The sequence below is a fragment of the Aplysia californica genome, unplaced genomic scaffold (assembly GCF_000002075.1).
Source record: "Aplysia californica isolate F4 #8 unplaced genomic scaffold, AplCal3.0 scaffold00240, whole genome shotgun sequence".
Lineage (NCBI taxonomy): Eukaryota > Metazoa > Mollusca > Gastropoda > Aplysiida > Aplysiidae > Aplysia > Aplysia californica.
The window spans coordinates 598,604-609,251 of record NW_004797510.1 but is presented as its reverse complement, the minus strand read 5'-3'; the positions used below and the strand labels follow the sequence as shown (position 1 = coordinate 609,251).

General features: G+C 42.5%; 1 protein-coding gene across 1 annotated transcript in view; it reads right to left on the bottom strand.

Annotated features, from left to right (window-relative positions):
- Positions 1-954: 954 nt before the first annotated feature.
- LOC101856433 (ras guanine nucleotide exchange factor P) overlaps positions 955-10,648 on the bottom strand; it is a gene marked incomplete in the record, with an annotated part of 28,242 nt that continues 18,548 nt past the window's right edge. Inside the window, 3 exon segments of the mRNA XM_035970233.1 lie at positions 955-3,684; positions 5,201-5,368; positions 9,838-10,082. Of these exon segments, the coding sequence (XP_035826126.1) occupies positions 2,945-3,684; positions 5,201-5,368; positions 9,838-10,018 (1,089 nt within the window).

Below are 10,648 nucleotides of genomic sequence, written 5' to 3'. Positions count from 1 at the left end.
CGTGTGAGCACATGACATGTATTATGTATGCGCGTTTTTCTACTCCTTTTTCCTCTAGTTCTGTTTTGAGGTGACAATCAGAATTGAGAACACAAAAAATGTTGTGCAAAACACAGATCACACATACGGGATCTTTTCGCTAATGTCCAGTGCACACTGCCAATCAGATTCATTCGATAGAGTTCGGACCAGTCAGAGATTTCTTCATAGGCAAGTCATAAGCTATTATTTTGGTAAAATACGACTGATTATAAGGATGCGGTGGCGGATGGGTTAGTGCGCTCATCTCCGAAACTGAAAGTCCGGGTTCGAGACTCGGTTCGGGAACGGATTTTTTTCGCCCCGTCCTGCCCACCCAGCAGTAATGGGTACCTGAATGACTTCGAGTTGTGGAAGTACAGGCGACGTGGAAAGGAACTGGCCACCCTACCATAATATGCCGAAGGCCCAGGAAGTTGTCTCACTAACAAGGCAATCCCCAATGTCCGGATCGGATGCGGGAACAACTTTACGACTGATTATAACTAATCTCAACTGTCACCTTAAAAATCAAACATGTTTGTTTTTTAAGGTTTCAAGTCAAATCAGTAGAGTTGGGCAAAATGACATTAGTACCAAAAAGAACAATCTAGTTGACCTCAACTTAATTAAATGAATGCAGTTGGCAGAGTACACTGGGTATAACACTATATTATGCTTTAGAATACGAGGCCACGCAGTCACTCAAACGCGGGACTCTGATTGGTCGTAATTGCTAAGCTTGCTAAAATCTTTAAACACCCTCGAAACAGTGAGGAGTTTAAAAGCTCGATTGTCCACATCGTAGACAAATTCCTTAGCCCGTTCACTGAGTTTACAGTGCACCCCCACTCCCCTACACATATACACACACACACACTCACATGTAAGCACATAAATACAGAGTACACTTCAATAAAAGCTACCAATATTATATGAAGTACTGAAAAAAATAGTCATATATCTTTGCATAGTAGGCACTTGCACAACTGCGTGGACAACATTGCCATGTTACTACTTTTTGTTGCACAATTGCCCCACAGCGTTCTATCTGAAAGACACTGCCAAATTCAGATCAAACAGTTCTCAAATAAGCACGCATAACCATAATAATACATTTAAAAAAAACAACTTTGAAAATACTATCGTCGGTAATTGCTTCCCTCCTTCAACTTCAACGCCGTTTGAAAGAAGGGCCAGACAAGTTCGTTTGGGACTGGCATCAGTTCAGTAGGAGTTCTCAATGTTATTGTATACTTTCAATATACTTTCACTCGCCTTTTGTGAGATCGAACGTGCGTCAAAAGTAAAAAAAAATACAATTTCTTGCACAGTAATTCATCTCGTGGCTGAATGATTTATATCACCATATTCGTGGGACACGGCTCTAAGTTGTTAGGGGAAATGTAAAATCCGAAGAGTTAGAGGTTTAAACGGTTGGACCATTAAAATGGAAGTAAAGCAGTACAATTGTAGAGGCATTTGATGTGAATGCTATTTGTTAGACATAGTATTAAAACATGGTTACAATAACATTTCTGGAGTGTATTAAACAGATTTAACCTCTCTTTCCGTATTACATGTAAGATAAATCTAACGTCAATCTCCGATAGGACCTAATCAAAGGTGCTTAGAGTCTTCAGACTAACCACCCCCACTCCCAAATTCGAGAATGTTCCTCTGGGGATTCAAGGCAGGATCATCTGCACATAACGTAAGACTAAGACTATACTAACTGAGCGAAATAACGTGCCCGTTATAATTACTTTTCAAGCAGATTTTTGAACAAAGACCGAGCAGCAACGAGAGAAATGTTATAGCTGAACTGTTAAACGACATGATTGTCTGAGTGAGTTTGGGAGCACATTGTACGACCAGTGAGCTTGTGGCGATTTACTTGTGTGCAAAGTAGTCTAGGTTGGGACAATGTTGCTTCTGATACCGCTGAATTCCTGGAAGCGGTCACTGTTCCTCAGACATAGACTGGCACCATGTACAATACTTCTGAATTAAGTGATTTGAACAGAATCGATGGAATACAGTTATAATCTCTTGGTTACGAGCACGCACTCTAGTCAAGGTTCTAGATTTGAAAAAAAACCCAACAACAAACAAACACTAAAACCTCCCAAAACTTTACGTTTCAAATGTGGTGCTTGAACTGAATGTTGACCTCGTGCATGCAAAAGTGGCCAAACGTGTATCTGGACGGGCTCAGGAGTTCGTTCCAACCCAGAGAAACACAGTCGAACCCGTTCGAACCATTACCTGTCCAAGACAATTACTTGTACAAACTACCACTTTTTACTTATCCTCTTATGATTTTTTTCCTTTATCATAATAACACTGTCCGAGAGATTAGCCTGTCTAGGACTTTTCTCCCGGACTATGGATGACCGTCTAGGCCATTTCCGAATGTACGAAGGGCGTTCGTTAAGCTTTTATCCTGACTATGAAAGGACCAAACTAGAAAGTTGAACATTGACACTCACAATGCTACTGCTCTACAAAATCCATCTTCGAAGAGAGAGTTTTGCCATTTTGTTTTATCTGTAAAAGTCCTTGAGCATAACGTGACCTTGAATGGGACACAAACCATTCCTCCACTGCAGATATAGCATCTTCATCACTGCCATTTGATTTTTTTTGTTCGGATTTGGAAAAAAAAGTTAGAGGGTGCATAGGGTGGATGCGGTAGAATTTCGTACCCATGCTGCTTTGCAGTCTCAGTTGTTTTCACACCTTACTTTGTGCATTGGAACATTGTCGTGCAGCAGGGGGATTTTTTTAACACTGCCCTCGTATGCAAGAAAACTGTTCATGGATTTTTTCAAGACTTAAAACGCAGCATTCCTGAAATTTTTCATCTTTTTACGACAATTCCTTCATTATTACGGTAAAGACTACTTGAATGCGTTTTTCATATTTAAATCAGGGATAAGTCTTCAATGGCACGGCTAGTGCGGGTATGGGAATAATTATTTCTCAGATTGCTGTAGTTAGTTTCGGCGTTTGCTACTTGAGCTGCGTAAGGGTTAGGCTGTCCAGTTTGAGTGGAAGCGGAACCCGTGTCCACGGAAAAGGCATTCCTGGACTGGCTATGATTCAAAGTGGCGTAGTTCTGAGATTGCCTTGGCTCCACGTTATTGCGTCGCTGAAAGGCTGAGGAATTTTCCTCGGTATATTGTTGGTTTGCAGCGTTCATTCTTTGAACATTAGATGAGTTAACAGACAGAATAATCCCGTTTCTGTTTGATGTGTTGGCGTAACGGTTATTATTGTGAGCATCTGCTGCGTCGACGAGTCGGAGAGTTCTCGACTGGGGTCTCCTTCTCTCTGCAGGAAGTGACGCACGATTAGGGTTGGAAGGGGCGACAACTATCGTGGAAGGCACGGCACCAGACAATTCTCGCGCCGACTGGGTGTGGGTGGGCTGGGAGCTGAAGTTGAGAGCGCTGTTGTTGTTGTCGTTGTTACTGTAGTTGTTGCTGTTGCTGTTGCTGTTGCTGTTGCTGTTGATGTTACGAAGCTGTTGGTGATTACCACTGCTGTTGAGGTGGCTGGGCATGTTGGAGTTGGCGGTTGTATATGACGTCATGTAGTTGTGGCTGTTGCTGTACACTGTGGCTGCTGGGGCTACGTTGCGAGACACTGTGGGCACGGGCTCTGGTGAGTGTAAGGAGAGGGGGGATGGCATTTGTTTTAAAAACTAGAATTCTTGCGAAAGAAGAAAGAAACAAAGAAAGAAGAAGATGATGGAAAAAAGAATCAAAATTGACAGAATGAGAAATTGTCTTTTCATCATCATCATCCCCCCCCCCCCTTATTTTCCCATTTTCCCTTGTCTGCCTGCCTGTATGTCTGTCTGTCTGTCTGTCTGTCTGTCTGTCTGTCTGTCTGTCTGTCTGTCTGTCTGTCTGTCTGTCTGTCTGTCTGTCTGTCTGTCAATAATTAAAAACAATTAGGAAGAGACAAATGAAGTTTCTGGGACACCTTAAGGCCTTGAACATCTTGCCCTAACTGGAAAAATAGAAAGCCAAAGAGGCAAAGGTCTTCAAAAATGACTAATTAAAGAAATTGAACATAGGGCGATGGAATAACGAACAAGACAATATTAGAGATATTTAGAGCACCCAATCAGACAAATAAGTACTGGCAAAATGATCGCCGATGTCTGTTACTGTTAGCTCCATGGTGACAGAACCACTTTTTCAAATACATTCAATTATCCCAGAAGGTGCGCATTTTTCTGAGAGACCTGAAAAATTTAGGACGCCTAAGGAGGGATAAAAGTTGGAGCAACTTGTTAATGTCCTGTGGGTGTGGGCTTTTTCTTTTAATTCTCGTCATTGTTACCACTATTCTACGTTTTTAATATCAAATGTTGATATCAATAAATTAATACAGTCCTATTGGGGACGGACGATAAATTCGGAGGTCCCACCTCCTACACAACTTAATAGTGTTGGTAGGGGCGTTACACTCAAACACTTACACTTACACAAACGAATATATATGCAGCAATCCGCTGTAAGAATATCATTAACTCGAATGGAAATGTTCCCTTTTGAAACCAGGCTATTGTTACTGTGCTGTGGCGAATTTCATTCATTAAAGACTTTGATGCAGGTTCCAGCACAACTCTTAACCGGCAGCTGTGGTGTAGCGGTTCATATGCTTCGCTGATGCACGCAGGAAACTGTGTTCGATTCCCGAGTGGGGAGAATTCATATCGATTATCTCTGTCTTTCCGTTAGGATGTTGTATCCCTCTCAACCCGTGTTGGCCCTTACCACAGACAGACGGAGTCGAAACTCGCCTCCTAAATGGACTAAATTGTGTTGATTGGGGCGTGAAACAAATACAATAAAACATCAAAATACAGACTTTGTTTTAGGTCACCGCACGACTATGAGTTAGGCACTACCAGCCTGATTCAAATTGTGTGTCACTCATTACCATAGACATGTAATAATATCATACCATGGGCGTGCAAATAATGGGCAATCCCCCCCCCCCCCAGTCTTGTTGTAGTTGAGTGCATGTGCAACCTTCCCCTCCATCCCCTTATTATCGGTCCATGTTGACTCAATTGATGCGATCCATGATGAACTGGAATAATGTCAGAATGCACAATCTTGGATAGTATAAGACTATAAGTCTATGGTCTCTCATTACTCACCATACACAGGAGGCGGGTACGTCCCTCCTCCTATCCCGACAGTCTGTGTCTCTCGCGGCGGAGTGGGCGTGGCCATCTCTTTGTAAGCAGGTGGAGGGGAGTACGGGACGGGTTCTCGGTCGTACGGTATAACTTCTCGCCGGTTCGGGTCGTAAGCGGGAGGTCTTACTGTAAAGTACAAACATTTATCATAGAAAAAAACGCACATCAATATTGCTGAACCTACAGGGCTCTGCTCAAGAAGGGAGAAGGAAAGGTAGACAGAAAGAGAGATGAGAAGACAATATAATAAAATGGACTGGTTAAAACTTGGTTAAACCCTCTACTATAGAAAAACAAAAACAAAAACAAAAAAAACAACTTGGATGAAACCCTTCGAAAGGCTGAAAACAGAGAAAGGTGGAGAAAAGTTGTTGCTCGATCATCCATGGTGCCTCAACGGTCATCTAGTCAAAGGGATAAGTAAAGTAAGTAAGTAGATCATTATTGGGTGGGTGATTTGCGTATATTCTGACGTGGTTTGGGCATTTTTTCTGATCAAACATCACGTTTTGTATCTTTATTTTTACTCCCTCTTTTTGTCTTCGTTGTTGTTGTTGTTGTTGTTGTTGTTATTGTTGTTGTTGTTGTTGTTGTTGTAGTTGTTGTTGTTGAATGTTTCTTTTAGATGACACCTCTAATATTGCACACTTGAAAAGTATGTATAACTCTAACAAAAGCTAAAAACAATCATTGCGTTTCTCATCCTGGTTCAACGTGTAGACCACCGACAGCCAAGTTCCACTTTTCCCTATCTTGAGCTAGATTTTTCGGTCTGTCTGTCTGTTTTTCTGTCTGTCTGTTTATCTGTATGTCTGTCATATACACAAACGCCACCTCCTCCCCCACAAACATATACGTATACACAGAAACTCACAAGCACACAGACACATAAACACACATGCTCTCTTCCTTCCTTCCTTCCTTCCTCCTCCTCCTCCTCCTCCTCCTCCTCCTCCTCCTCCTCCTCCTCCTCCTCCTCCTCCTCCTCCTCCTCCTCCTCCTCTCTCTCTGTATCTCTAAAATATATATATCACACACACACAACACACACACACACACACACACACACACACACACACACACACACACACACACACACACACACCCTCTTTCTTTCTCTCTTCTTTCCATCGCGTTTAAGTATGTTTACGTAAGTAACGACATTGTATTCCATGTCCCCTACTCGAGAGAAAGCCACAAAAGCCTGCCAACTTCTAAGTGCCCCAGTTTGAAAAGACGGCCTTATTGAACAATCGGACTTCACCGACCCAGAACGCCTAGAAAAGGCACCATACGTCAGCAGTTGAACTTTCAGACCAAAGTGCCTTTGAAGTCGTCGATATTAAATTATTTTCCCTAGCTATAAACGTGAAAAGCATAATATCGATCTATTGGGCACGAGCTTTATCGCTGTATTGCAAATATTGAGGACACGTTGAACTCCAATTTATTGAAGTCTTCACAATCGATCTGATTTCGTTGCTCGACGCTCAATAGATAGGTATAGTAAACCTAGAAGCGTGTAGAATTGTGATTATTTGGTTCGGGCGGTAGAAGGCAGCCGCATTCACAACGAAAAAAATAATGCACCATAATCGGTGATGATTATAATTGCAGAATCATTGGTATAAAGCTGTGATAACGAGTTTAAATTGCGCAGGTTTTAGAAGTGAAAGGATTTCAACAGGACGACGATTCAGTTCAAGAAACCCGCATGCCACATATGTCTAAATTCGACTTATTTGCTTTTCCGTTGCCGAAGACCGTTCTCCTTCACCTTTTTTTTTCATGTGAGGATCGTGCAGCAAATAATTTTTTAAAGACCGATCCTGACATCAAAAGTGACGGAGAAAGACCTGCGACCACGGGAATGCAAAAAGAAAGTCAATTTAAATAAAAAGGTAACAAACACGGGTTTCTTGAAAGCAGAACCGTCGAAGAGTTCATTCCTGGACTTTGAAGACGTATATTCTACTTCTACCTTTTGGACAATGATTGGAGACTCGCTGTTTTGGGGCCACTTTAGGAATTAAAAGAAGCTTAACTTCTTGATTCAAAAAGATATTTGAGCTTTGTTTCAACAGCACACTATGGAATATAAAACTTAGTTTTTGGTTTCTGGTTTGTGTCTGATCGTTCAAAACGTGCCCTAGCATTGTCTGTGGTCTGCTCCGGGGATTAAGTGTCTGCTACGTCCTTAAAGAGTTAAAGAGGCCAGGTACACACGCTCGGTCAAGTACTGTATGGTGTTTTAAGAGCAAAGGGACGATTAAAGGACTTCTTTCTACGCGTAAAAGTTGACTGCACATTCTATTTGCCACCATGATTTAGAAAGGTGAACGAGGAATGAGAAAAGAAGTAAAGAAATAAGCAACAACCACAAACGAAAAAAAAGGTGGGCGGTTCCTAGACTTTTAAGAGGATGGTTGAAAAGGTTGAGCTTGGAAAAAAGGGGAAAATATGGGTTTGGGCGGGGGTGGGGGGGGGGGGGGTGGACAAGCGCAAAAGCCAGACGATTTCAATAAGAGTTAGAGAGTTCAATTGGGCAGGATCGGTCATGGATTGATTGATGCTTTAGAGCCTAGTGCGGCCTAGGCGCGACTGTATGACGTATATCTTTGTGTGAAAGTTTCCTGCACATTCCGTGTGCACTCATGATTTAGAAAGGCGAATGGGGAACGGGAAAACAAGTATAGGAAGGAGCAAAAAATGGCTACAACAATAGAGAAATAAAGAAAAAGAGGCATTAGGAAAGGGGGAAAAGGGGGGGGGGTCTTTCGAGAGAACGGTTCTGGGTGTGTGGATAGGTCTAGAAAGTATTATTCTTCAGGGAAGGTTTTAGAAGCAGAGAACCAAAGTTTGCTAAGCATGGATTTTGCAGCATAAGGTAGAGGAGGACGAAGTGTGGGTGAGAGGGATGAGGAGGAGGAGGAGGAGGAGGAGGAGGAGGAGGAGGAGGAGGAGGAGGAGGAGGAGTTATTTTTCTATTGAGGTGGGGGGTCATTTTTCTGGTTAAAACTAGGTCTATTGATTGACTGATAACTAATCTGAGACAGCATTTCCCCCATTACTTTATTAATTAATTAATTAATTAATTAATTAATGTATTTATTCATTTTTTCATGTATTTCATTCATTCATTTATTTATATATTCTCTTATTTATATTTTTGCGAGGGGGGGGGGGGGGGAGGTTGAACGTCGTATTAAGAATAAAAAACCCGTCATAATTGGTTTCACAAACTCCATATAGTACCTGAACTGCTAATAATAATAATATGCCCATGAAGGCACTCGTGGGGCTAAGGGGCTGAAGGAGGACATCAAACAATATGGACCAATAACACCAATGCATGGACAGGCATAAGTGTGATAGACTGCGTGACGGCAGCAAGCGACCGCTAGCAATGATGGGTCATTCATTGCACGTCAACCTCTGAGTCAGAATGATACCTCCAGGTATTCAGGTATCTATCACTACTCTAGAATTACAAAGTTCTATCTGCTCAGTGCCTAGTTTTGAGAAATTTGGCATGACACATTTTTAGTTTCTCGACATGTCCAGCTTTTCTGAATGCAATTCTTTAGATATCTTGATGACAACACTCCGAATGATCTTACAATTTTGATAGAGCAGATAGAATATTTGGTTTCTGATCTCATGGTCTTACCAACTCAAAACGGCCCAAAATGTCAGATAGAACTTTGTAATTCTGAGGTGGCAATATGTCTCCGGTAAGCTGTTCAGTTGTACTAAGCCCAGAAAACGTTAGTTTTTAAGAGAGATTTAAAAAACTACTTCAGTTTTTAAAACAATATCTGCATTATGTATCTATATCTTTTCTAGCTTATTTCAACATTAAGCTGCGCTCATATGACCTTATGCAGTTGCGAGCGCCGTAAAACCTCTACTGAAAAACAACATTAAGAGTTAGAATTTCGATAAAATATTTCCTAACTATATGCAACGGAGACCATAAACAATTAAGAAACTGCTATCGTCAAAAGTAAACATTTTAGGCGTAGTACATATTATGAACATCTGGCCTGGTTGGTGATTGGCGGGTGCTCTAGTGTGGTTTGCTCCTTCTTTCTCATCAAACGTCTGTCGTCCTTATCTTCCCTCCTCTTTTTATGTTTGTTACTCTCTTATAGTGGGTGCAGTGGTGGAGTGGTTAGTGCGCTCGTCTCCGAAGCGGAAAGTCCGGGTTCGAGTCCCGGTTCGGACACGGATTTTTTTCGCCCCCTCCTGCCCACCCAGCAGTAATGGGTACCTGACTTTCAGTTGGGGAAGTAAAGGTGGCGTGGAAAGGAACTGGCCACCCTACCACAATATGCCGAAGTCTCATGAAGGTGGCTCACTAACAAGGCAATCCCCAATGTCCGGATCGGATTCGGAACACCTTTTTTTTACTCTCTTATAACACCTCTAATCTTCGGTCCTTATTTGACGTAACTGTGTTGCAAGTGTCGTAAAACTCTTAACAAAAAAAGACAAACCCACAAAAAACAAACAACAACAACAACCACAACAACAACAAAATAACAAAAACCAACAACATACGGCTGTCGATACACCTTTCCCCGCCCACTCACCAATATGTGACCTCATGAGCTGTCTCCTGTGCCTTTCCCTCCTTGCCCGTTCTTCCTGCGCCTGTCTCATCATCTCTTTGTCCTGGTGCTTCTTGATGCAGTAGATGATGAGGACAGCGACGAGGAGCAGAGCGACGACACAGGCGATGGCCACAGCCACGTACACGGACTCGTTCACCATGATGACGTCAGCAGGGTCAGCCGGGTGGTCAGCGTGAGTCACATGAGACTGGGCGGCAGGGGAGCCTGAATGACTTCGAGTTGTGGAAGTACAGGCGACGTGGAAAGGAACTGGCCACCCTACCATAATATGCCGAAGTCTCATGAAGTTGTCTCACTAACAAGGCAATCCCCAATGTCCGGATCGGATTCGGAACACCTTTTTTTTACTCTCTTATAACGGGGGGTGGACAAGCGCAAAAGCCAGACGATTTCAATAAGAGTTAGAGAGTTCAATTGGGCAGGATCGGTCATGGATTGATTGATGCTTTAGAGCCTAGTGCGGCCTAGGCGCGACTGTATGACGTATATCTTTGTGTGAAAGTTTCCTGCACATTCCGTGTGCACTCATGATTTAGAAAGGCGAATGGGGAACGGGAAAACAAGTATAGGAAGGAGCAAAAAATGGCTACAACAATAGAGAAATAAAGAAAAAGAGGCATTAGGAAAGGGGGAAAAGGGGGGGGGGTCTTTCGAGAGAACGGTTCTGGGTGTGTGGATAGGTCTAGAAAGTATTATTCTTCAGGGAAGGTTTTAGAAGCAGAGAACCAAAGTTTGCTAAGCATGGATTTTGCAGCATAAGGTAGAGGAG